The sequence below is a fragment of the Pituophis catenifer genome, unplaced genomic scaffold (genome assembly GCF_029215685.1).
Source record: "Pituophis catenifer annectens isolate HBS135680 unplaced genomic scaffold, rPitCat1.0.hap2 SCAF_2, whole genome shotgun sequence".
Classification (NCBI taxonomy): Eukaryota; Metazoa; Chordata; class Lepidosauria; order Squamata; family Colubridae; genus Pituophis; species Pituophis catenifer.
The window spans coordinates 282,493,765-282,520,466 of NW_027256882.1; the positions used below are offsets into that span (position 1 = coordinate 282,493,765).

The 26,702-nt window shown below is 39.5% G+C and overlaps 1 protein-coding gene across 1 annotated transcript in view; it reads right to left on the bottom strand.

Annotated features, from left to right (window-relative positions):
- Positions 1-26,702, bottom strand: part of DCC (DCC netrin 1 receptor) — a 764,852-nt gene that overhangs the window by 53,932 nt on the left and 684,218 nt on the right. Inside the window, exons 23-25 of the mRNA XM_070934567.1 lie at positions 24,961-25,123; positions 6,251-6,477; positions 1,204-1,320 (exon numbers count right to left, since the gene is read on the bottom strand). Of these exons, the coding sequence (XP_070790668.1) occupies positions 1,204-1,320; positions 6,251-6,477; positions 24,961-25,123 (507 nt within the window). The remainder of the gene's footprint in view (positions 1-1,203; positions 1,321-6,250; positions 6,478-24,960; positions 25,124-26,702) is intronic.

Consider the following 26,702-nt stretch of genomic DNA (forward strand, 5'->3'; position numbering starts at 1 on the left):
TATCGTAACTTTTTCTCCCTTCGCTAAACCAGGTGTGGTATCTGGCCCTTGGGCCGCGAGTTTGACACCCTTGCTCTAGAAGATGGATTTTAACACATATGCTTGGATTTTCTCAACCCCTTTTTTGACTATCTGATATACTTCTTTCTGTATCTTTTTTTCTATATTATTATTATTATTATTATATTAGATTTGTATCCCAGCTTTATTAAGTAACTCAAGTTGGTAAACATGCATAATACTCTCTCCTCCTATTTCCCCCCACAAAAACTCTGTGAGGTGGATTAGGCTAAGAAAAAGTGATAAGCTCAAAGTCACTTTAGGCTTTCATGCCTAAGGTGGAACTAGAACTCACAGTCTCCTGGTGATTGGTCCAAAGTCACCCAGCTAGCTTTCATAGCTAAGGAGGGACTAGCTCACAGTCTTCTAGTTTCTAGGCTAGCACCTTAACCATTACACTAAACTGACTCTAATCAATCATAGTGGCTGATATTCCCATTGTAGCATTTCTAGGCATGATCCCCTCTTAGGTGAGTGTGTGAGCAATTGTTGTTGTGGGCAATTAGGACTGTTGTTGGCTCCATACTATATATCCATCAGCTGTACTTCATTCACCAACATGACTTAGGGTAGGATCTCCATTCAAGATGCAAACAGGTAGAAACAATTGTGTCGGAGAAGACTTCCATGTAAACATGTCTATTTATCCAACTGAATCAACATCTTCTTTTAATGACCTCATAATCCCTTGGAGAGGTATTGAGTACTACTGTAAATATATCTTGCTCCATGTAGAGCAAAATTAGAATGATCAAGTTTAGTAGTGTTAGCTTCCCCAACAAGACTTCTGGGTTTTGAAGTAGTAGTCAATCAACTAGTAGTTCTAGCTTTGTATTTCCCAAACTGTGAGGTGTATCTCTCTTAGGGAGGTGCAACGGAATGGAGCTGAGTGTTTACTGGCCGGATGCCCTTCCTGTCACCAATGCGGAGGTATAGTCAGTGGATATATTCTCAATGTGCCCAGAGAGAGAAATTTCTGCCTCTCCGTAGGATTGAACTCACAGCCTCATGATTGTGAAGCGAGAGCTCTACCTCTAGGCCACAGCACCATTCTATTTACCCAACTGAATGAAGAGAGTTATCTAACAACATGACAACACAATGGAATTCTTGTTTGAATAATAGGGTAGATGTTAGGCTTACAAGGATTGCTGGGTTGTGAGTCCATAGGAATCATGAGCTTGGCACGTGTCGCTCGTCGAGCTGCAAGTGAACGTTCCAATGTGGATATGCTGCTTCCCACTTCTTCCGTGTCAGGAACTGAAAGAAAACAAAGCAAAGCTTAAATACATGAGCATAAGATGAGCGGCTATATAAATGCTTTAAAGGACTACATAAAATTCAAATACAAGCTGTTTGGCTCCTTGCTTCCCAGTCAGCGGAAAGATAAATGGCCATGTTTTGTCATAGCTTCCAATTTAAAAAGTGGGGGACTCAATCAACATCCCTTCTTAATACTAACATAGAAAATATTAAGGGCCACTTTGGAATCAAATGAATTGCTTCTCATTTTCTCAGAATTGACTTTGAATGCTAATTCCTCTTATAAATTTCTGTCACAGCTCGGTCATGTCTCCTTGTAGCTCCAATGGGAAGTACTTTGCAGAAATGCTGATCGTCTTTCAAAAATATAGTTTATGACTAGACTTCCTTATAGCTTGTGGAAAAAAATCCACAGCAAGAATGATCATGTTTTCACATGCTAATTATTTGGTCCAGTCAGCATTTGACATTCGGTGGGATTTTATTTATTCATTTATTTAAATATTTTTCCCCAAGCCTAGAAGCCAGGATTCTGGGAGTTCTAGTCCTGACTTAGCTATGAAAGCCAGTCACTCTCTCAGCCTGCATTGTCAGGTTCAGGTGACAAGTCATTCCATCAAATCCTGTTGCTACCAATGGATCTGGGGAAAAAAAAAAGGAATCCTGCACTTGTGGGGAAATTCTAGGAAGAAAAGAAAACATCACCCATCTTGTAGCACACAACTCTGAGTCGCTAACAACGGCAATAAAAAGCGGACAATAAAAACAAATACAAAATGAAAAGGAAGAAAGATAAATCAGAGGCTCAGACTATATATTCTCTTCAATCTCAATGTTTCAACTTTATTCTTCCAGTGTCTGACCTTCATCAATTCATGGAGCACTAAGATTGATGCGGAATAGGACAACTTGCCATGGCCGACTCGCCCCAGCGGTCTCACAATTGTCGACTCGCCCCAGCGGACTCGCCAAGCTCAACTTGCCATGGAACAACTCACCACGGGATAACTCAAGAGAGAGACAAGTACAATTGCAGCTCACCCCAGCCTTGAGGACTTCAAACTTGAGAAGGTTCAAATCTAAAGCAAGACAAGCCCTGGTGCAAGGGACCTCTACCTAATCTTAATTGCAGGATTGGTTTAGCTAGTCTAGAGAAAAGAAGGACTTGGGGTGGGGGACACACACACATGATAGCATCCAATATTTGAGAGGCTGCCACAAAGAGGAGGGGGTCAATTTATTTTCCAAAGCACTAGAGGTCAGGAAAAGAAACAACGTGTGGAAACTAATCAAGGGGAGAAGCAACCTGGAATTAAGGAGAAACTTCCTAACAATGAAGACAATTAAGCAGTGGAACAGCTTGCATTCAGAAGTTGTACATGTTTCATCACTGGAGGTTTTTAAGAAGAGACTGGACAGTCACTTGTCTGAAATTGTTCTGTCCCCGTCCCACACACGCACCCCCATGGACGGCCCGGAGTTAATAAGCCACACGACAAAATCTTTGAAGATAAAGCTGGCAGCAACCCAGTGGCTAGCTGCCAATTCAGACTTTACTCACACAAAACAAAGATTAGACTGCAAGCATTCCAATAAAGCAGGCAAGGTTTCAACAATACAAGGATTAGTCCAAATGCAGTCCAACAAGGCAGGCAGAAGTCCAGTAACGCAGAGATCATGGATTATTTCTAGTTTTTGCTCATCACAAACTGAACTGGCCACCACACCCACATTTATACCCTGTGGGGTGTGGTCCAGTGACTCAGCTAATCTCTGGCACGCCTTCCCCTCTGCTGTGCACGCTTCTCCCTGCGCCTCTGCCGAGGATCCAGCCACCACTTATCTCCTTCGTCGCTGTCCACCTGTGGCTGCGGGGACGTGCTTGGCTCTGGGGCCTATCTCTTGGCCTTCGGTGTCCTCCGGAGGCATTGCCAGAGAGGAGGGTCCTGGAGAGGGAGGCCTTGCCAACTCCTCTCCCTCACTCTCAAAGTCTGCATCTGTCGATAGCCCAGGCTCAGGCAATGGAGCCACAACAGAAATGGTATAGGGTCTCCTGCTTGAGCACAGGGCTGGACTAGAAGACCTCCAAGGTCCCTTCCGCCTCTATTCTATTCTGATTCTAATCTAATTGAATGGGCAGATACCCTCAGGAGAGCATTTAAAAGGTAACATATGATCTCCAGTTACTTAAGATCATTTGCTGCACAAATGAACCCTGATAACTTCAGCAGTAGATTCAGGAATAAAATCTTAGGGTGAAATTGTATTGTATTTCAAAATTTTAATAGGGTTGCATACATAAACATTTTTTTAAAAATATATATATAAGTTCAAATCAAACTCTAATGCCAGGATTGCAATGTCTATGGTTGAAGATTTGGCAGATTGATAGCATAAAATAAGAAGCTTTAGTTCCACGTACAAACAAAGTATAAATATCTGGAATTACCCTGATTTCATTATTATCTATATTAAACCCTGATATAAACATCCCTGTTTATATCTGAAATAGCAATTACTGGCTTTATGAGCATTAGAGTTGCAGAAGAAAATCTGCTTGTAATTGTTCACTATTCAAGAGTTGTGCTTTGAGTTGCCCTCTCTGTAGATTTCATATCTAATATTTACTAATGATTATGAAAAAAAAATGTGCTATTTGAAATATCTGAGATCCAATTCAAATGTAATCCTAGGTAGGAAAAAAATTACTTATCCAAACGGAATCCAAAGCTTAAGATCTTAAATCATGAGAAGATACTAAACAAGTACCCTGCCTGAGATCCATGATGCCACACCCAAACCTACATTTTACTCACAAAGTTGCTAGGAGGAACAGAGGAAGAGGGCCATCATCCACCTGTGATGCTTTTGAACTTCTGATATACAGTATCTGTTTGGCCAGTGTGATAGATGCTGGCCTAGGAAGATCTTTGAAGTGAACCAATCCCAGGGCTACTTTTAAATAATAGACCAGACTAGGCTAGAACAGTGGTGGGTTCCTCCTGGTTCAATCCGGTTTGGCCGAGCTGGTAGCGGTGACAATATGACGTCCCGAACCAGTTCTTCCCCCCCCGCCCTCCCACCCCCCCCGCCCTCCCACCCCCCCCGCCCCCCACGTTATTCTTACCTTTTATTTGGTCCCACCCCCAATCTATTGCTGCCTCCTGAGTCCCAGCTGATGACTAGAGGGAAAAAAACTGTTTGAACTCTTGCCGCGGGGCTTCAAAGGGCCGCCCTACAGCTGATCAGTGTTAAAAGCAAACAAATGAGTCGGGTTGTAAGTGCGAGGACTGGTCGTAAGTGTGAGGCTCTTCCAGAAATGACTCTGACCAGCTAGCCACGCCCACCTAGTCACATGACCTCCAAGCCACGCCCACAAAATAAGCCACGCCCACAGAACCGGTAGTAAAAATATTTAGAACCCACCGCTGGGCTAGAATCAGAGATTCTTGTAGAATGTCCTATTTCTGCAATGCCCAAAGTCTGGGCAGCTATGTACTTTATAGCAATTTGTATCTTGGGGCTTTGAGGTAGCAGTGATCAAGTAAAATCTAGAGGATAATTGGATATTATCTTAACCAGAGATTAGAATGACCCTGGTTGGCCTTTCATAAGGCTTTAAAAACCTGGCTATGTGTCTAGTCCCAAGACTCAGAATGTGCTAAAAACCCACTTTCTTAGCTTAAATACTACTTGGTTATCCATGGACTTATTCTGGATGTTTTTATTGTTTTTTAATTGTTGTAATGGTTTTATAGTGTTAGAATTGTAAGCTGCCCAGAGTCACTTGGTGGAGATGGGTGGATATAGAAACTGAATGAAATAAATAAATAAGTGGTTGAGAGTTTATGTGAATAGGTAAAGGTAAAGGTAAAGGTTCCCCTCGCACATATGTGCTAGTTGTTCCCGACTCTAGGGGGCAGTGCTCATCTCCGTTTCAAAGCCGAAGAGCCAGCGCTGTCCGAAGACGTCTCCGTGGTCATGTGGCCGGCATGACTAAACACCAAAGGTGCACGGAACGCTGTTACCTTCCCACCAAAGGTGGTCCCTATTTTTCTACTTGCATTTTTTACGTGCTTTCGAACTGCTAAGTTGGCAGAAGCTGGGACAAGTAACAGGAATTTACCCCCGATATGCGGCACTAGGGATTCGAACCGCTGAACTGCTGACCTTTTATTTATTTATTTATTTATTTATTTATTTATTTATTTATTTATTTATAAATTTGTATACCGCCCTTTTGATTGACAAGCTCAGCATCTTAGCCACTGAGCCACCACATTCCTACTTTGTGTGAATAAGTGTGTTTAAATAAGGGAATGTATGCATGCTTCAATGATGTTTACTAATGAGGTTGGGAGGGGAGATAAACATGGTGGTGGCAGTATCAGCAGTGACTTCATCCGGTCGGGCTATGACTTTGACCATATTTGGCAGGAAGTCTCAATTGTTCTTAGCTTGAAAAAAAGCTACCAATCCTGCATTTATCACATTTATAACTAGAGACACACAAGAACAGAAAACATACAGAAACAAACACAATACAAAACATATCTAGAGACTAATCAATAGGCCATTATCAACAACAAAATCTTATGAATTAATGTCTTGTGGAATGTTTCCTCTTCCATGTGTTGCTAGCAAGATTAGTAAAATGTTACTTGCCATCAAACTTACGGTATGTTTGGCATCAAAAACATCACACGGACTGTATTTTTTCTCATCTGACCATTATGTAGAGCAGATAAACCTGCTTAGGTTGCGTTTTTCACACAATGCCTACAGCATCCCCTCTTGATGTACACTTATGGATGAAGTTCCATAATTGCTTCTCACATGATTTTTTCCTGGAAGTTATTAGGGATTGTATATGGGTGTGAACTTATGCTGTACAGTACATTTTACATATGGTAAGAAGCAATATTACCAGACTGTGGGGCACTCTTGCTGCCCATCTGCGTTTCAGATTGGCTGTGGCTGCCTGGAGTGATTTCTTGACAGCTCTTGATTGGTGAGACTCTTCCTGGTGGATCAGAACCTGACGGCTTTTCAATGTTCTTCATTTCCATCTCTTCATGGTGTATCCAGAGATCTGGAGGCCTTAGGTCTTTCTGGCTGCCCTTTCTTTTGCCAGCACTATGAGTAGCACGCTTTCTGTTCAAGAGAGGAAGAAGGTAGGAGAGAAAAGTCAAAATGCCCGAGTTTCTTAAAAAATGATCTTATTTCTGATAGTACTCAACGGATGCAGTGGGGGATTGATTACATTTATTCCCTTTGCCTGAGTAAAATTTCAGCCTAAATTGATCAAGAACAATAGGCTTAGACAACTTAGAACTAAGCCGCCTTCGGTCTGACCTAAGCGTAGTACACAAAATTATCTGCTACAATGTCCTACCTGTCAATGACTAGTTCAGCTTCAACCACAACAATACACAAGAACACAATAGATACAAACTTAAAGTGAACCGCTCCAAACTCGATTGCAGAAAATACGACTTCAGCAACAGAGTGGTCAATGCCTGGAATGCACTACCTGACTCTGTGGTTTCTTCCCCAAACCCCCATAACTTTAACCTTAGACTGTCTACTGTCGACCTCACCCCATTCCTAAGAGATCTGTAAGGGGTGTGAATAAGTGCACCAGCGTGCCTACCTTCCCTCTCCTAATGTTCCCTGTTTATTCATATCCATTTCATGTATTCATAATCATGTTTATACTTATATCTGTTATCTTATACATGCTTGACAAATAAATAAATAAATTAAATTAAAAAAATGATCAAGCTTTATCCTATCTTAGGGAAGGACACTCACCTATATAATGGACCACAAATGGCTGTCATTCCAAATTCTACTGTCAGGGCAATTTATCAAGTGGATTATTCCCATCAACCCCCCATTGCTCTATTAAGATGCCATTTGGGAGGAAAAAAGACAAGATCTGTGCAAATGACTCTTAGATGTCTTATGCAGCAGTATCACACCAAGATAGCTCAATCACCACCTGCATATAAAAGGAATCTGTGCATCTTTTAGGCTGCATGGAGAAATTTAATCAAAATGGTTCTGTATGGTAAATCATTCTGCTTATTAGATGTCTGATATGGGGAAGATGTTCCAGGCTGGAATTGAACCAAGAATTAAGGACAGCATATAGGACAATATAGGTAGTCCTCAACTTACAACCATTGGTTTAGCAACTGTTCAAAGTTACCATGCCACTAACAAAGGGGACTTACAACTTCTCCTCGGACTTCCAAACAATGTAGCATCCTTGCAGTCACGTGATTAAAATTTGAGTGCTTGGTAACCGTCAGGTACATATCTACAACAATCACAGTGCCCCAGGGCCATGGGTTCACCATTTGTAATCTTCCCAGCCAGCTTCCAAGAAGCAAAGGCTATGGGGAAGCTGGATCATGTGATTCACTTAAGTTAAGAACTACCTGTATTCCTTCCAGGCCTGTATACATTGATAGGCACTTGATACATTGCATAGTCTTTAAGCTTTGAAACCAGGTGGTTATCCAGAGCTACCAACCCTCCTCCTTATCTCTATCTCTATCTCTATCTCTATCTCTATCTCTATCTCTATCTCTATCTCTATCTCTATCTCTATCTCATCTATCTCATCTATATCTATATACATCATCTACATCAACATCTATCTATCTATCTATCTATCTATCTATCTATCTATCTATCTATCTATCTATCTACCTACCTACCTACCTACCTACCTACCTTCCTCTCCTCTCCTCTCCTCTCCTCTCCTCTCCTCTCCTCTCCTCTCCCCTATCCTATCCTATCCTATCCTATCCTATCCTATCCTATCCTATCCTATCCTTCTATCTATCTATCTATCTATCTATCTATCTATCTATCTATCTATCTATCTATCTATCTACACACACACACACACACACACACACACACACACACACACACACACACATTATGGTCTTCAGCTTTCCAAATCAATAAATATTCAAACAGTTATGAAACCACCAGGGATGTAGGCGTTATTTAGCATATTTCAAAAATAAAGCCAATGATCCTCAACCGTAGGCACATGTGGAATTTTAAGAATATGTCAGAGGTTCAGGATGGCTGATGGAATGGCTTATCCATTATCAATTACAAAACTCCAGTTTGTCCAAATACAAATGCAGCTTCCCCACATGCATGAACAGACAGATATACACTATGTGTACATTCTAACTATTTATCTAGCTATCTAGTTAAAAGGCAGGTGAAGCAGGAAATCTGATGGACACCAAGGAAGAGGTTAAGAGCAAATGGTACTTCTAGAACCCTCTGTTTCCTAGAAAGAATGTTTTCAGATAATGAGTTCCTGACTCTTGGAAATAAAGCTCTTCCACTGAGATTAAAGCAGTTGACCTGAAGCTGTTGAGAAAGGCAGAGAAATATATGAGTTAGATGTAGGAAAATGATAGTAGTATCCCACTGCCGAGTGAGAACTCCTCTGTTATCATAGCCAATCAGAGTTTTAAACTCTGTCCAGAGAAGAGCAACAAAGATGGTTAGGGGACTGGAGGCTAAAACATATGAAGAACGGTTGCAGGAACTGGGTATGTCTAGTTTAATGAAAAGAAGGACTAGTGGAGACATGATAGTAGTGTTCCAATATCTCAGGGGCTGCCACAAAGAAGAGGGAGTCAAGCTATTCTCCAAAACACCTGAGGGTAGGACAAGAAGCAAAGGGAAACTAATCAAGGAGAGAAGCAACCTAGAACTAAGGAGAAATTTCCTGACAGAACAATTAACCAGTGGAACAACTTGCCTCCAGAAGTTGTAAATGCTCCAACACTGGAAGTTTTTAAGAAGAGATTGGATAACTGTTTGTCAGAAGTGGTGTAGGGTTTCCTGCCTAAGCAGGGAGTTGGACTAGAAGACCTCCAAGGTCCCTGCCAACTCTGTTATTCTATTCTAAACTCCTTCTCATATTCTTTCCTACTGACTGCTTTATTGAGCACCATCAAGTGGCAACAGAATTAGCTCCAGCTGAGGCTACTTGCCAACCCCATGCAGCTAGACACAAAGCTTCATGCTGAAAGCATATGTTGGGAAGATAAACTGACAAAGTCCAACCAGAGGAAATGTCAATAATATCTTGAAGTTCTGCCAGCTTGCAGCTCAGCAGAGGTCACTTGTTAACTAGGTGGTGCAAAACTGTTATAAAATGCCCTCCAGAAACGGAGGAATACACGAAGTTCCTCAATAAAAAAATAAAAAAAATAAAAAAAAATCTATTTCCTGATATCACCAATCTCCATTGGTAATGTAGATTTTTAATTAACAGAAATAGCTACTTTTATATATATATGTATGTATGTATGTGTGTGTATGTGTGGATATATATTATATTTGCTGATATGCAACTGTTTGAGGGCTCCTGGATTGGAGCTGAAAGGCAAAAGGGAGCAGAATGCCTGCTCCAATGTGTTGGAGTAGACCAGGTGTCTCGGTAAACACTTAATATATATATATTTATATTTCCCACACAGTTATATTTATCTTAGACATACATTAAGATGCATTTTAACCTCGGTATTATTTGGCATCAGAATGTATTCATTACATGTTAGCATTTTATGAATATTTATTACAGTATGTTCTCTTCTTATATGACAGGGGTGTTTGCATAACCCTCCCCCCAGAAATATCTCACCTTTGCTTTTCGTATCAGGAAAAAGAGAAAAGATGACAAACTATACATGTGTTTTCATGAGACGTGAAAATTCGTATTATAATGTAATAAATGCATATACAACACATGCCTTTATTTTACTAAACTCCGATGCCACTCCAGTGCTTAACTAATTCCGAACAGCTTATTATCCTACCACATGTAAAACAAGTTTAAAACAGCAAAAATCACCACACAAATAAATATTACCGAATAAAATAGTCCTCTGCCAAGGCTTCGTATACATTCATTATTATTGCGAGTAGTATTAACGTCCTATGTTTGATAGCAAAATGCCGTTTGCCTACTTATATCGAGATGAATCAAAACTGCAGGAACAAAAACCTTGTTCAAGAGACGATGACTGTTTTCTAGTTTTCAAGGAAACTATATCAATCTAGATTCCGGATTTTCTGACAGGGAATTCTAGCACAATGTAGATTATTTTGGGAGAAACATATTTTAGCACAGATGGTGAACGTCATAGTGCGGTGTCTTTATCTGTGATGCTTAATTATAAGGCTGGGAAAAATCTATTCTGCCTGCAGGAAATTTTTTATTAGGAGCAACATTGGAGGACAACTACTGAGATGATAGTGGTACTCTTCCATGCACGACTGTAATTGAGCTGGGAATCACCGTCATAAGCCATATTGGTCATTAAGCAGGTGACCACATGACCACACCTAATTTTACAACTTTTTCTGTTGAAAGGGAAACAATAATAAGGATATAATAAATAATACTAGAATATGATATACTGGTATACTAGATTCTGTAACCATTAGGTTCCTGTAATACATATATGCCTTTGTATTTGTATCACACATAATATGTCTTTATATTTGTATCTCCTGTAACAAATATATTCTGTTATTAGGCCTCTGTAATGTATCTGGTATTTGTCAAACATATGTCCCTGCCATTTGACCTGAACCCATATCAATCTTCTTCCTGTTTTTCTTGTGCCATCCAAGAGCATGGTACGTATCTAGTTGGAACTACAGCCATCAACAAAGGGATAATTTACACCTCAGCCCTAATTTATGTTTGATCTGGATAAACTCCTGTCTTGGAAAGCCAGGGGGCCAAATGGCCAACTGAGTAAACAAAGAAATGCTTAAGATAAGTCTAATTGGGGAAGTTTCTATTCCTCCTCGCAGGGCAACAAGGAATACACAAACCTAAATTAGGAGGCCAGAATTGGGTACTAAGCTGACGTCTCTGAGAGTATAAAAGGACGCTATACTTTCCCCAAGGTGTGGCTATTTCCTCGCATGCATTGTATCTGTATGTTCTGGATATAGTTCCACCCAGTATTTTGTTTTTGGCCATAAATAAAATCTGTTTTTTTGCAAGCCTCATCTTGAGTCTCTCTCTTTGGCATTCTGGGGACTCAAGTGTATTTTGGGACCTTACATTTCTGTGGTCAATAAGTGACTGTGCTGTCCTCAAAGGGCTTTTTTTTTTTGCCAGAAACTGGAAGTAAATGTTGGTTCCTGCCAAAAAAAATGTCATCAATTGTGGCCATATTACCATGGGATGCTGCAAATAGACATCAATGTACTAATTTGCTAAGCATCCAAAATGCAGTCCTGTGACTGGAGGGGGCAGCAGCTGGAACTTTAAATCTAGGTTGTAAGTAGCCCTGGAGAAGTCCATCCTAACTTCAAACTGGTTGTAAATCCAGGACTACTTGTTATAAGAATTATCAGAGAGGTTGGATATGTTTACTCCAGAGAAGAGAAAATTCCAAAGAGATATAATAAACTTTCATCATCAGAAGCATCAGAAATAGGTGGATGGGTAGGATAGGCGTAATGCAAGTAGCTTTGTAATGTTTTGACATTCTGGTGCAAGACTCACCCTGTTTCTACGTGTGTCATGATTTTGCACACATGCCCCAAAGGAGTGGAGTCTGTGGCACAATACTGACACTGCTTTCTTTATTCCGACAAAAGCAGGGACAGCCTGTGGACATGGATGATATGGGAGATATTTAAAAACAGGTTGGATGGTCTTCTGTCAGGGATTTTTGCATGGAGTAGAGAGTTGGATTAGATGATCTCCAAAATCTCTTCAATCAATAAGTATTTGATACGCCTTAATTTTAAAAAAAGCACATTGTTTATCACACATACACACAAACACACACACATGCCCACACTAAATAAAGAATTTAGGGGAAAAGTTTTCAGAATGAATGAAAATCACCAAATTTCATCTTGCTTAGGGGAACATTATTTCTACCACTGCAAGAGATTGTTTAACACAAATAATAGAAAGATAAACCATCTTCTTCCCTTAAGGTAAGAAAAACTCCAGGGTGCTTTTTGGCGGCTATAGAGGCCATGCAATCTCTGATATACCAAACTAATAAATCTCATTATACGTTCGAACACAAATATGAGTTTAAATAAAGAATCAGAAAACCCACGTATGTAAAGTGTGTGGAAAATACAATAGATGAGATAAAATATTGAATGAGAATAAAATTTTGATAAAATCACCATAATATGGTGCCATAGAATTGCAATAGGATAGATTCTACAGTTCATTATCTACGGAAGCTACTCATCTAACTGTTTCTGGTATGGCTGTGATGAGATCATCCCAGGTGCTTTGAAATAGAATAGAATAGAATAGAATAGAATAGAATAGAATAGAATAGAATAGAATAGAATAGGAATATTGGAATATTGGAATGAGGAATGGAATGGAATGGAATGGAATGGAATAGAATAGAATAGAATAGAATAGAATAGAATAGAATAGAATAGAATAGAATAGAATAGAATAGAATAGAATAGAATGTTGGAATGAGGAATGGAATGGAATGGAATGGAATGGAATGGAATGGAATAGAATAGAATAGAATAGAATAGAATAGAATAGAATAGAATAGAATAGAATAGAATATTGGAATGAAGAATGTAATGAAATGGAATAGAATAGAATAGAATAGAATAGAATAGAATAGAATAGAATAGGAATATTGGAATGAGGAATGGAATGGAATGGAATGGAATAGAATAGAATAGAATAGAATAGAATAGAATAGAATAGAATAGAATAGAATATTGGAATGAGGAATGGAATGGAATGGAATGGAATGGAATCGAATAGGAATATTGGAATGAAGAATGGAATAGAATAGAATGGAATAGAATAGAATAGGAGATGGAAGGGATGTTGGAGGTCTTCTAGTCCAGCCCCCTGCTCAAGCAGGAAAATCTATACCATTTTAGATAAGTGACTGTCTAGTCTCTTCTTAAAAACTTCCACTGATGGAGCACCCACGATTTCTGAAGACAAGCTGTTCCACTGGTTAATTATCTTCACATTAAGAAGTTTCTCCTTAATTTCAGGTTGCTTGTCTCTTTGATTGATTTTCAACCATGGTTTCTTGTCCTGTCTTCAGGTGCTTTGGAGAATAATTTGACCCCCTCTTCTTTGTGGCAGCCCCTCAATTACTGGAATACTGCTATCATGTCACCCATAGTTCTTCTTTTCTTCTGACTAGCCAAACTCAATTCCTACAACCGTTCTTCATCTGTTTTAGTCTCCAGGCCTTTGATCATCTTAATTGCTCTCAACGTCTCCACGTCTTTTTTGTACTTGGTGACCAAAATTAATTGCAGTATTCCAAATGCATTATTCCTGACAAGACATTCTCAAGTTATATGTGTTATCATTTAAAACATATTTAACACATCATTTAACACTAAGCTGGCAGGAATAGCTAACAACCTAGAAGATAGGCTCAAGATCCAGATGGATCTTGACAGACTTGAACACTGGGCCCTATCTAACAAAATGAAATTCAATGTAGACAAAAGTAAAGTCCTACACTTAGATAAGAAAAACTAAAAGTACACATATAAACTGGGTGAAACCAGGCTCAATAGCAGTGACTGTGAGAGGGATCTTGGAGTCTTAGTAGACAACCAGCTAAATATGAGCCAGCAGTGTGAAGCAGCAGCCAAAAAACCCAATGTAATCCTAAATTGCATTAACAGAGGGATACAATCAAGATCAAGTGAGGTACTTATACCACTCTATAAAGCCTTAGTAAGACCACACCTAGAGTACTGCATCCAGTTTTGGTCACCACACTATAAAAAAGATGAGACTCTACAAAAAGTGCAGAGGAGAACAACCAGGATGATTAGGGGACTGGAGGCTAAAACATCCGATGAATGGTTGCAGGAACTGGGCATGGCTAGTCTAGTGAAGAGAAGGGCCAGGGGAGACATGATAGCCATCTTCCAATATTTGAGGGGCTGCCACAAAGAAGAGGGGGTCAAGCTGTTTTCCAAAGCACCTGAAAGCCAGACAAGGAATCATGGATGGAAACTGACCAAGGAGAGATTCAACCTAGAAATGAGGAGGAACTTTCTGACAGTGAGAACAATCAACCTATGGAACAGAAGTTGCCTTCGGACGTTGTTGGAGCTTCATCACTTGAGACTTTCAAGAAAAGATTGGACTTCCATTTGTCAGAAATGATGTAGAGTCTCCTGCTTGAGCTGGGGTGGGGGTGTGGGGTGTTGGACTAGATGACCTATAAGGCCCCTTCCAACTCTGTATATCTGTTAAATCTATTAAAATCATTTGTTCTAGTGCACCTCAGTCATACTGGGGTTCTTGACCGTTTCCTACTTTAAAAGTTTTGCCCTAGTTCTTGCATGTTTCTATTCAAGCGGCTCCATATTTTGTGGGGCAGCTGCTTTCCTGGAAGTGGTTTTGTTGGATCCATTTGATCTCTTTGATTATGGTTATTAAGGATCACCCATTTTGATATCCAGGGTACTCTCCAAATCAAAAAGAATCTATCCACCTCTATTGTAGTTCATTCCTCTTTCATTCAGTCTCTCTTTTGCATACAATGAAGGAAAAAGAAATGAACAGTGGCACCAGACTTACTTGAATGGAGTATTTAGATTAACATTACTGAATTAAATTAGCATGCCCAAATTACTTCAGGCCAATAGGAATCAATGTTTAAGGCAACAGGTACCCTTGGGGAGCTACTTCTATGCACACCCGATCATTATAAAAGAAAAATGTTAACAGTGTGATGTTAACACGGTGTGATAACAATTAACAATGTGGTGTCAACCTGCGAAGACTATCCCCATTGGACTATACACTCCCTTGTGTTACTTTTAGATTTGTGATTATATTGTGCGTCTGAAGGATTTGTCAGATACGCTTCCAAAATTGGTGCTGGTGATGGAGTGTAGGATCTAAAGCAGTGTTTCTCAACCTTGGAAGCTTGAAGATGGGTGGACTTCAACTCCCAGAATCTGGGATTCTGGGAGTTGAAGTCCACCCATCTTCAAGCTACCAAGGTTGAGAAACACTGATCTAAAGTGATGCAAGGTACTTCTTTGAATGGAATATTTTTATTCCATTCAAAAATTGTCAAGGTGGGATTTAAATAGAATTCCTTCTCCTATGCTCACTAACCTACATTTCCCCTTAAGGCCATTAAGAGGGAATTTCACTGGAAATGGAAAGAGACAGAAGAGTTTAGAAGCTCAGAAAAGTAGAGATGGGGAGATGGTGTGATGTGAGTAGTAGTTATTGCTTTAAGTCTTACAGGAGAGTAACATATTCTACAATGAATATATTCATTGGGAGGGAGAACATATTCTACAATGAGTCATTCATTTTCATTTATTTTTATTATTGACATTTCTTCCTATATCCTTGTCTCAAAATTCTGTTCCTGTTTATTGTCAGTGGGGCTTGAGGCAATGCACAGAAATAAATGTACAGGATAATAAATTGTTCTCTTTCTAAATCTTGGATAACAATATGATCTGTTTGGAATGAATGATTATTCATAAAAAATCCCAAGGTGCTTTTCAAAAGGCAACTGAACTTTGTTTTTCTTTGAAGACATTTCGTTTCTCATTCAAGATGCATATTCCATTGTGGTCCTCCCATGGCATTATAAACACATGGTATTAACACTTCATATGATATTGATTCTATCCCTCTCTTAATGCAGCCTAGGACTTCATTGGCTTATTTGACGGCTGCAGTCAAAATATATAAGGAATGTCTGTCTGTCTGTCTGTCTGTCTGTCTGTCTGTCTGTCTGTCTGTCTGTCTGTCTAACAATTATCTGTCTGTCTGTCTACCTACCTACCTACCATATCTACCTACCTACCTACCTACCTACCATATCTATCTATCTATCTATCTATCAATCATCTATCTATCTATCTATCTATCTATCTATCTATCTATCTATCTATCTATCTATCTATCTAATACATTTTGGAATGTATGGTGCTTATATGTGGACCCAGATTGTTGGGGGCAATATGCTGACTCTGTAAACCATTTAGAGAGGGCCGTGAAGCAGTATATAACTCTAAGTGCTATTGCTATTCCTTATAATATATATAAGGAATGCTTCTACCCACATTATTATATAGGAGTGAAAGTATGGATGTGAGATGAAGCATAAAAGTTAAGTGCAGCTTGAATGAGATACTTAAGGAGTTTCTGTGATAAAACAAGACAAAGGTTGAGAAGGAATGGGTGCTAAATGAATGTGGACTGAATTCAAAAGTGAGTGACCAATAAGAAGGAAGTACACTGAAGTAGCTCCTTACTATCTGAAGTTCATGTTTGAATTGAGGAGTCCTTGATGCTCTTTGAATTTGGTTCTTTGCTTGCAGATATATTATTGGTATGCAGGATCATCAGTGAACACAAGTGTGGAGATTGTTTATATACAGTAGCTGGCTCTGCCAGTTTTGGCGGGGATGTGGGTTTTTCCTTGGTAGTGTTGTGGCTCCGTCCTCCGAGCCTATCTCATCAGAGGAAGAAAGCTCCGAACATGAAGGAGAGGAGTCGGCCAGGCCTCCCTCTCCAGGCCCCTCCTCTCTGGCACTGCCTCAGGTGCCGGCCGAGGAAGAGGAGATTAGCCAGGAGCCAGGTGTCTCCGATGATAGCAATGGAGGCGAATTGTCATTCCTGGATCCACGCCAACGAAGGCATGATAAACGGTTGCAGCAGTTGAGGAGGCGTGCCAGGGATTAGGCTGAGTCACTGGACCACACCCCAGAGACTATATAAGAGAGTGTGGTGGCCATTTAAGACTCTGTGACAGACAAAAACTAACTCTGGCTAGTCACTTTGAACAACGCTTAAATCTGCCGAAGGTTTCTTGTTTTGAACTGGACTATTTACGAACTGTGTGTATTTCTGTTTATCTGGTGAAGGGATATTAAGTAAAAAGCACTTGGCAGTCGGTGCTCGTATTACTGCCAAGTTTTTGATAACAAACTGTGCATGCCAAGTGCTTCCTTTAACCCTCGGCTGGCTGTGTGTGTGTGTGTGTGTGTGTGTGGAGACGGGGACAGAACAGGTAGTTCCTTGATTAGGGTAGAGTTTTCTGTTTGATTGTTTGCCTGGGATTAAACCCTGCTTATCTAGGTGTGGACTGCTGGAGAGGCAGGGATTAACAGGATGCTGGAAAAGCAGTGGGAAAACCCCACGCTCATATCAATGCTGCCATTTGTTTATTTTTATGTTTCAAATTTATATAGCTGCTCATCTCATAAAACAAATGGTGTACAACAAAGCCAACAAACAATCATGAATTTGTCAGGTAATGAAACATCTGCAAGCAAACAACCAAGCTCAGAAAGAATAAAGGATTCCACATCTCAACACTGATGTACAGCTATTCTCTTCTGTTGGAACTACATATGGGTGTCAAATGCTTCAGAAAGCAGCAAATGGGAGAAATTTGCTTGTAGGCAAACCTCCACAGAACACCAAGGAGCAACTATTCTTTCTTGCATGGACGCCTATGACAGCATGCCCTGCCCACCAGTGTCAGATACAACCTCCAATAAGCTGCACAGCTGGATGGAAAATAGCTCAGCCAAGTGGGTGAGAAATGATATAGTTAATGATCGGGGATGCTCACCTCAGACTAAACACATACTAGCACATCATCACATAATCTCAAGGAGCAACTGAAAGAAAAAAAAAAAAAACCATGACTCCCTAACACACAAAAATGCTGGCAATCACTATCAAGACTCCATCTCTGAGACAAGCCGAAAAGAAGGAAAACAAAACTCGGTACCAAACTGTTCAAGGTAAACCCCAGAAACAAAGAGAAACCTGAACCCAAATGGGTAAAAGACATGTCCAAGTGCCCACTATCCACAGCAGGACACAATATCCTCCACAAAGGTCTCAACTAAAACATACAGTGTAAAACATAGTGTAGAAAAGGCTAATCAATTAGAATTCTTCGCAGCTGGAGAAGCAGCATCTGACCCACAGGACGTGCCACAGACACAAGAAATCATAAGACGGACAATCATACCATGGACCAGATTAACAGAGAAGCAGAACCAACTCAAAGTAGAGGATGGAGCAGCCCTCAAAATTTAAAGAAAGAGTCAATCATCACCATCCTTCAGCAGAAAATGGCTGAACCATGGTTATCATGGACAGAACACAATACATACAAGAAGCCAAAGAATTAATGGAGGACAAAGAAATCTACATTCCGCGAAGCATCAACCCAATACAGAAACTGGACAGACTGATCAAGAGAACCCTTAATGGCTTAACCAAGAAAGGTCAAATCCCAAAAGAACATTGGCAGATAAAAAGTAATGGACACATTTTGCTATGTTTTTATAGATACCCCCAAATACATAAGGCCCAACATGAAGGACTTTTAAGCACATCATCACAACATCGTTACCAGAGATGCAAACATACAATGTAGTCAAAGAACTTAGAAAAAAAAAATATTGGACATATCACAGAGGGGAGTAAATGTTCTATCAATTCCTCACTATATGACTTCCAGAAAATAAAATAACCTAAAAATATAAGAAGAATACATTGTGGTTTCATTTGATGCAGCAGCATTCTTCACAACCATAGATCCAAAATGAGAGAAACAACACACCCAACTTGACCAAATTCTCTAAGAACAAAATACCCAGAATCATGGACCTCATCAATTCTGCCTCACTATCTAATTTCAGTTTGATGGAGAAATATGCCAACAAATCAGAGGAATATGCGTGGGATCGCCACTCTGAGGACTCCTAGCAGAGGCTGTAATGCAGCATCTAGAAACTATAGCATTCCCATATAATCAAAAGTATAGATCCAGTATGTAGACAACAGCTTCATCATAATAAAAAAGGAACTAATAAAGAAGACACATGCAATTATCCACAACATCTTCAAAGGAATAAAATTCACAAGAGAAGAAGAAAGCAATATCTTTTCAGGATATCAGCAGCAGAGGAAATGACAGCAAACGAGAAAAACAAATCTATTGAAACAGAATCCAGACTAACCATTACTAAAATAACTCAATTACTAAAATCCGCTCCATTATTAAAATAACAACCCAACCTCCCACAAGAGAAGCTGTGTAAGAACATTATATAGATGAATAAAAATTCATTGCAGCAAACAAGAACACCAGAAAAAGGAAACAGATCAGGTAACAAAATGGATAGTCACACAAGTTTATAAAAAGTGCCTGAATGGTCAACCCACTACAGCACAGCTAACACAAACTATGAAAAGAATAACACTGCCATGCGTCAAAAATATCTCAGAAACAACAGACAGACTATTGCAACCACAAGGAAGGCATTACCACAGCACACAGACTAACTAAAGCTCTCCAAAACATTTTAAGCAAACCAAAAAGACCCAGCAACCCCAGAAGAAATAAACAGGAATTATCTACAACATATTTTGTAAGGACTGTGTAACAGTGACTACATAGGATAGAGAGGCAAAAGCCTAGCTGAGGACATCTGTGTACACCAATTAGTAGTTAGGAGACAGGATGAAAACTCCTTAACTTCAAAGTACATGGACAGATTCAACTATAGTTTCAACTGGGAAAATGGGAACATCTTAGACCGAGCTAAATCCAAAACTGCTGGGGGATTCCTTGAAGACTAGCATTCGGACAAATCATCCATCAACAGACACAGCAATAAATCATATTTACACACCATTCAAAAGAGACAATAAGACCAAAACAAATCCTCTCCTGGTGGAGTTGATGAGATTCTTGAAAAGGGAGATGTAAGAAATTTGAGGCACAAAAGATCCTGTATGCTATGATATATGAATGCAGTGGAAAGCAATTGTGTGCAAGGATAGAAGATACGAAAGTTGCATTATGGATGGTGCTAGCATTACTACATCTAGTTATATTCGCTTCTCTTTTTCTCATCTCTCGCTTTTAATTTCTTTGACTTTCTGTTCCTCACTCCCCTTTTTATTCTTTGCATAAAGTTATTCATCTCAAAAGGGAAATGCTTGATGTATCTACTATCTCTGTAACAATACCAAGGAAAAGGCACCATCAGATCTATTTGTGGTACGCATTGCCAGTAAAGGAAACACAATTGGTTTAATGCAAATACAAACACAGAGAGATAAAAGTTGCAACAAGGACTGTAGCTGGAAAACCAGTGCATTGTTCAGTGCCAACAAGGCAATCTAGGACTACACCTAAAAGAGATCAGAGTTGCTTTTTGCAAGTGTTAACAGATAGTTTTTGAAAGAAAGGGATTTTCTTTTGCATTCACCAATATAATTAAAAATAAAAGTTCTCCCTTTCCTTTTTATTTACAACATCTCTGAGTGTTAGAGGCAATCTTACATCTCTGCAGTTTGAAATGCTTAAATCATAGGAAGAAAGGATGGCTCAGAAAGGATTAGCATCAGGGATTTTTAGTTAGTGGCTAGGTATAAATGCCAGTTTTATCTTACTGTATCGTATAAAAAGTTCAGCAGCTCAAAGTTCTACTCAAACAATGGCAAACTGACACAAAATAAATATAGATTCATATGCTTGCCATGATAGTATTTAGCTGAAGATATTTCTGCATTGAAATGCTGCTTTTCCATCCTTCTTTCCTTTTACATAAGGGGTGGGGGGAGAATTGCTCAGTGGTTAAAGACATTGAGCTTGTTGGCTAGAAAGCTGGCAGCCCAGGTTTGAGACCTGAGCACCACATGATGGGGCGAGTCCCCATTATTTGCCCCAGCTCCTGCCAACCTAGCAGTTTGAAAACATGCAAATGCGAGTAGGTAAATAGGTACCACTTCGGTGGGAAGGTAACAACGTTCTGTGCACGTTGGCATATAGTCATGCTGACCACATGACCACAGAGGTGTCTTTGGATAATGGTGGCTTCCTTGGCTAAAAAACAGAGATGAGCACCACCCTGTATGAGCCAAGAGTGTGCGGTGGCAACCAAAAAAAAAAAAAAAAAAAAAGCCAATGCAATCCTAAATTGCATTAACAGAGGGATACCTCTGTTAAAAGCCTTAGTAAGACCACAGATGTTGAGATTCTAGAAAGAATTCAGCGAAGAGCAACCAAGATGATTAGGGGACTGGAGGCTAAAACATACGATGAAAGGTTGCAGGAACTGGGCATGGCTAGTCTAGTGAAGAGAAGGACCAGAGGAGACATGATAGCAGCGTTCCAATATTTGAGGGGTTGCCACAGAAAGGAGGGGGGGTCAAGCTATTTTCCAAAGCACCTGAAGGACAGACAAGGAATAATGGATGGAAACTGAAGAAGGAGAGATTCAACCTGGAAATAAGGAGAAATTTTCTGACAGTGAGAGCAATCAACCAATGGAACAGAAGTTGCCTTCAGAAGTAGTGACAGTTTCATCACTGGAAGCTTTCAAGAAGAGACTGGACTGCCATCTGTCAGAAATGGTGTAGGCTGTCCTGTTTTGGGGGGGGTATGGACTAGATGACCTACAAGGTCCCTTCCAACTCTGTTAATCTGTTAATCTATTAATGTCACACATCTGAAAAGGGGAAATCTTTACCTTTTTTCCTTGTACATGTTTTGATAAAGGGAGCCTCAGATATAGTGAATGCAGCAATAAGGATATATAATTTGGGCTTGATGAGTTATTGTCATTAGTAGTCTTAGAGTACAGTTGAACAGCTTCCCTGTGGCCATCCAGGGCCCAAACTACATCTAAACTCAGTGTTAGAGCCAATATTTGAAAATACAATGCTGGAGCTCTGGGAGATTGTGAGCAAAGCTGAAAGCAGAAATTTATCCAACAGAAAAATGGCTGAGAACCTGAAATGGCTAATACTGTATATTTTCAGAGCACCTGAGTGATCCTTCGTCATTTTCACCACTCATCTTCAAAGCCTGTCCCAGACTAATGGTTGCTTGTCACCATTAGGAAAAAATAGGCTAGAAGGCATTTTAACAGGAGCTTAATTTTCTGCCTTCAATTGTAAGATTGACTTTAATCAAGCTAGCTTCTACTTTAATGGGTGTAAACTAATGGTTTTCTAAGGCATAAGAAGAGTACCCTTCTAAGTCAAATTCTCATGTCTATTTTACTTTGGAAATACTTCTATATTCACAGAAAAAGTCATATTTTTGACTTCAATATGCTCGCTGTTGATCACACGATGTTCTGCCCCAGCTATGGAGAATCCCAGAGAACACAGCACACACAAACTATGAACAAAGCTCAATTTACTTCCAAACGTAGTTTTTTTTTTACAAATGCAGGCTGTTAATTAAACGTCCTTAACAACCTGCCAGAAATTCCACAGATAAGATAAAGTCTTACTCGACTTGGCAGAAAGCCCAGAAGCAAGGTTTGCAGAGAAAATCCAGATTCAATGATCAGCTAATGAACATGCGTTGTTTCCTGCAGCTTTTTAGAAGCTGTGTGCAAACTTAAATAAAAGAGCCTTGGTAGTACAGTGGTTTAATGCACCCTGTTATTAACACAGCTGCCTGCAATTTCTGCAGGTTCGAATCTTACCAGGCTCAAGGTTGACTCAGCCTTCCATCCTTCCTAAGGTAGGTTAAATGAGGACCCAGTTTGTGGGGGCAATAAGCTGACTTTGTATAAATATCCAAAAGTATGAAGGCTATTGCTTAACGCATTGTAAGCCGCCCTGAGTCTCCGGAGAAGGGAGGCATATAAATCAATTTTTTTTAAAAAAAATAGGCTAAGGGAGTGGCCAATTAGCCCCAAGCCTTACTCTCGAGGAGACCTCCTCCTGAGTAACCACTCCTGCCTTTTGGCAGCTCTGCATGCTCATGCATTGAGAAGAGGTTCCTCCACTTCATCCTCTTCACTTAAAGGAGCCTCTGGAGGTTCTGAAGGCCCTGGCTGAATCCCTGCCTCTGGCACCACATCTTCTTCAGCCTCCTCGCTGTCCGACTCGAGCGCCGGCTGTACAGGCTGCTGGCATGACACCAAACCAGCCTCCTCGTCGTCAGGATCAGCAACAATCCGTACAGGCCCAAATGTGCTTTTGCAAAAGGCAACTGGACTTTGTTTTTCCTTGGAGATGTTTCACTTCTCATCCAAGAAGCTTCTTTCGTTCTTCAGAACTGTTGCTTTTTGAAAAAGCACATTTGGGACAAAACATGGTAAGGAACTTGAAAGCATAAATATTTTGGAATAGGAGGTTTTGAGGGAAGTCTAGCAGACATACAAGAGACAAGGATGTGGGCTATCATAAGCAAACCTTCATTAGCCCCAATGGAAGACCTGATCTGACACTGGTTTGATTGTGGAGTCTTTGGTGCTCCCTGAGCTTGGTTGTTTGTTTGTTTTTTGCAGATGTTTCATTACCCAACTAGGAACATCTTCAGTGCTAGCCTAGCCCTAGCCTAGCACTGAAGATGTTATTTCATTGGGTAATGAAACATCTGCAAGAAAACAACCAAGCTCAGAGATCACCAAGGACCCCACAATTCAATCCAGAGCTACAAATATTCACTTGTATTGGTTTGATTGGCTTTTATCAGTGAGAAATCACAGTGGATAGAGTTATTTTAAAGTAGCTTTTCCCCATCTGGGCAACTTCCAGATGTGTGGACTCACCATTCCTGAATTCTCAGCAATGGTCATATTGGCCGAGGTGTACTGGGGGGTTGAAGTATAGGTATCTGAAAATTATCCAGGCTATGAAAAACTGCCCAAGAGCACTCGGGATATCTACATCTCTGCTTCTCATTCTGCCAAGTCTTCAGTCTAGAATCTCAATTGCTTCATTAATGTTCTTAAATTTCAAATAAGATAAATGCCCATTCATCTTCCAACATTCATTCTCCACTTGTTCATCTTATACGTCATGCACTTTGGATATTTGGCAAAATAGGCCAGATTGTATCTTCCATATGAACCAAGAGTTTCAATTCCCTTGCATTTTTTTCTTTGTGGAGATGGGAATTCAATCTTTCCTTTGGGTTTTAACCTTTTCAGGGTTCACATTGCAGTTCTTTTGTTGTCTTTCATCTGAAAATATAATGGAACCATGCTGCTAAATTCAATACAATAGTTAAGATAAATGCTCTGGTGATTTAAAAATAAAGAACTTCAGTGAAGATTGCCAACTTTATTGGGTGATATGAAAGCTCTATTAATTCCTGCTCCAGGAAAGGTGAGTCTGAACTCACATCTTGAGAAAGAGGAAATGATCATTTATTCAATATATTACTGTACTTCTTAATCATCATCATAGCTAAGTGACCATCTGGATTGCCGTCCAAATAACAGACTTGTGCTACTCTATTTTTACAAGATTTACATTAATGGGAAAAGGCCCCAGCAATCTTAATCATCATGGTATAGTTAAGTAAGAAGGAAATAATCATTTATTCAGTATATTACTGTACTTCTTAATCATCGTGGTATATTTAAGTGACCATCTGGATTGCTCTTCAAGTCACAGAAATGTGCTAGACAGTTTTTACTTGTCTGTAGTGCCATCAACACTTTGACACAATTCAAGAAATGAAATCAATGGGAAACCTCCCTACAACGATATGATATTAAGTATCTCAAGCCCTTGAGCGAATTGACAAAGATGTTCAAATGACTTACTTTCGTTGCTGTGCTGATGAACGCCTTGTACAAATCACAGCCACAATCACCACCACAATGATAGTGATGACCCCGACAGTCACAACAATAACGACGAGAAGATTGCTGTTCTTCTGAGGGGTTACACTTCCATGCGGAGGGTGCATCTGTCCAATGGGGGGCTCTGAAATATTAGAAATATGTTGGTGGATTGCCTTTACTAAGTGAATTGTTAACATGAATTGCAGAGATTTATTTGAGTACTGAAGAAACCAAGAAAATTATTTTAGGATTAGTTCTATTTCATTATAACAAATACTGAGAATTGTCTCTTCAGTGAATGATTGATGTCTGATACAAGGTCATTCATGAGATAATTTGTCCATATCAAAAAGGAGGGTGTGAATTGGCTTTAATTTCAGAAAAATTGATTATATGGTCTTGGGTTATCAAACCTCTGCCCCCAAATGTGACAAAAATGCAACCTCTTTATGAAAATTCAGCTCTGATATGCAACTTGACGGTGATTTCAGATCAAAACAGATTTGACAATTCAGAGCAATTGAGAAAACTGAATGAATCTCATCCATGCTAGGAATGAAAATGTTGATTTGATGTGACTGCGTGTTCTGATGGCTGTTTAAACTGATAAACAAATCAAATGTATCATTTGAATGTGATTAGCATGAACAGCCATTTATGCCACAGCCATAAAATAGTGTCATTTGGTTCTGTGAAGTTTAATGTACCAGATCTCCGAACATGGAAGATCTATGATTGGTTCATATTATCATGCATTCATGCATTAATTCTATAAATTATGCTGCCATCATAAACAACTGCAAGAATTGGATACAGAGGCCTTTAATATATTGGTAATTATGGCAGGATTGCCTTATCTTGGTGGTAGTGGTGGTAGTTAAGGTGGCATGTTCCTGGGAGGGTAAAGAACAACAAAAATGAATGTCAGGAGTATATATTTTAGGAACATTACCCATGAAGGTTATGCCAGCTGCCCAGTTAAAGCAAGTAGCAACTTATACTGGGCAACAGCGATATAGGAAGATACTGAAAATGGATGATCACTTTAGTGACAATGGCAAGAGCATAATCTCATGATATGTACGAAATGACAATACTAAACCATTCATATTTTTTTTTAATTTTTATAAAAATCACACAAATAGGCAATAAGCATCCTACTAAGGATTGAGAATTGAGGATTGTTTGGAGTACTAATGGTATTTGTGGTAGGTATAACTGATTAAAGACATAGTTGCTGATGTTGTTATGCAGAAAGAAAGAAAGAAAGAAAGAAAGAAAGAAAGAAAGAAAGAAAGAAAGAAAGAAAGAAAGAAAGAAAGAAAGAAAGAAAGAAAGAAAAAAAGAAAGGAGGGAGGGAGGGAGGGATGAGAAAGGAAGGAAGGAAGGAAGGAAGGAAGGAAGGAAGGAAGGAAGGAAGGAAGGAAGGAAGGAAATAGAGAGAGAGAGAGAGAAGAATATCTGAAGTTGTAAAGGCAGAATTATTGCTTATGGCTAGAGACTGGAATGTCAAAATTGGAAATAATAAGGGAAAAAAATGTATCTGTACTATAAGGCATAGCAAACAGATATGAAGAAATGAGTTATTTTCTGCCAAAGTAGTATGCCGAAACATGCCAAATGGACAGAGGGTAAATGATTCCAAGAAGAATAAACAAAGGTGGAAGGAACATACTGAAATTTGGTACAAGTGACATGTATTAACAGATATTTCATCATTA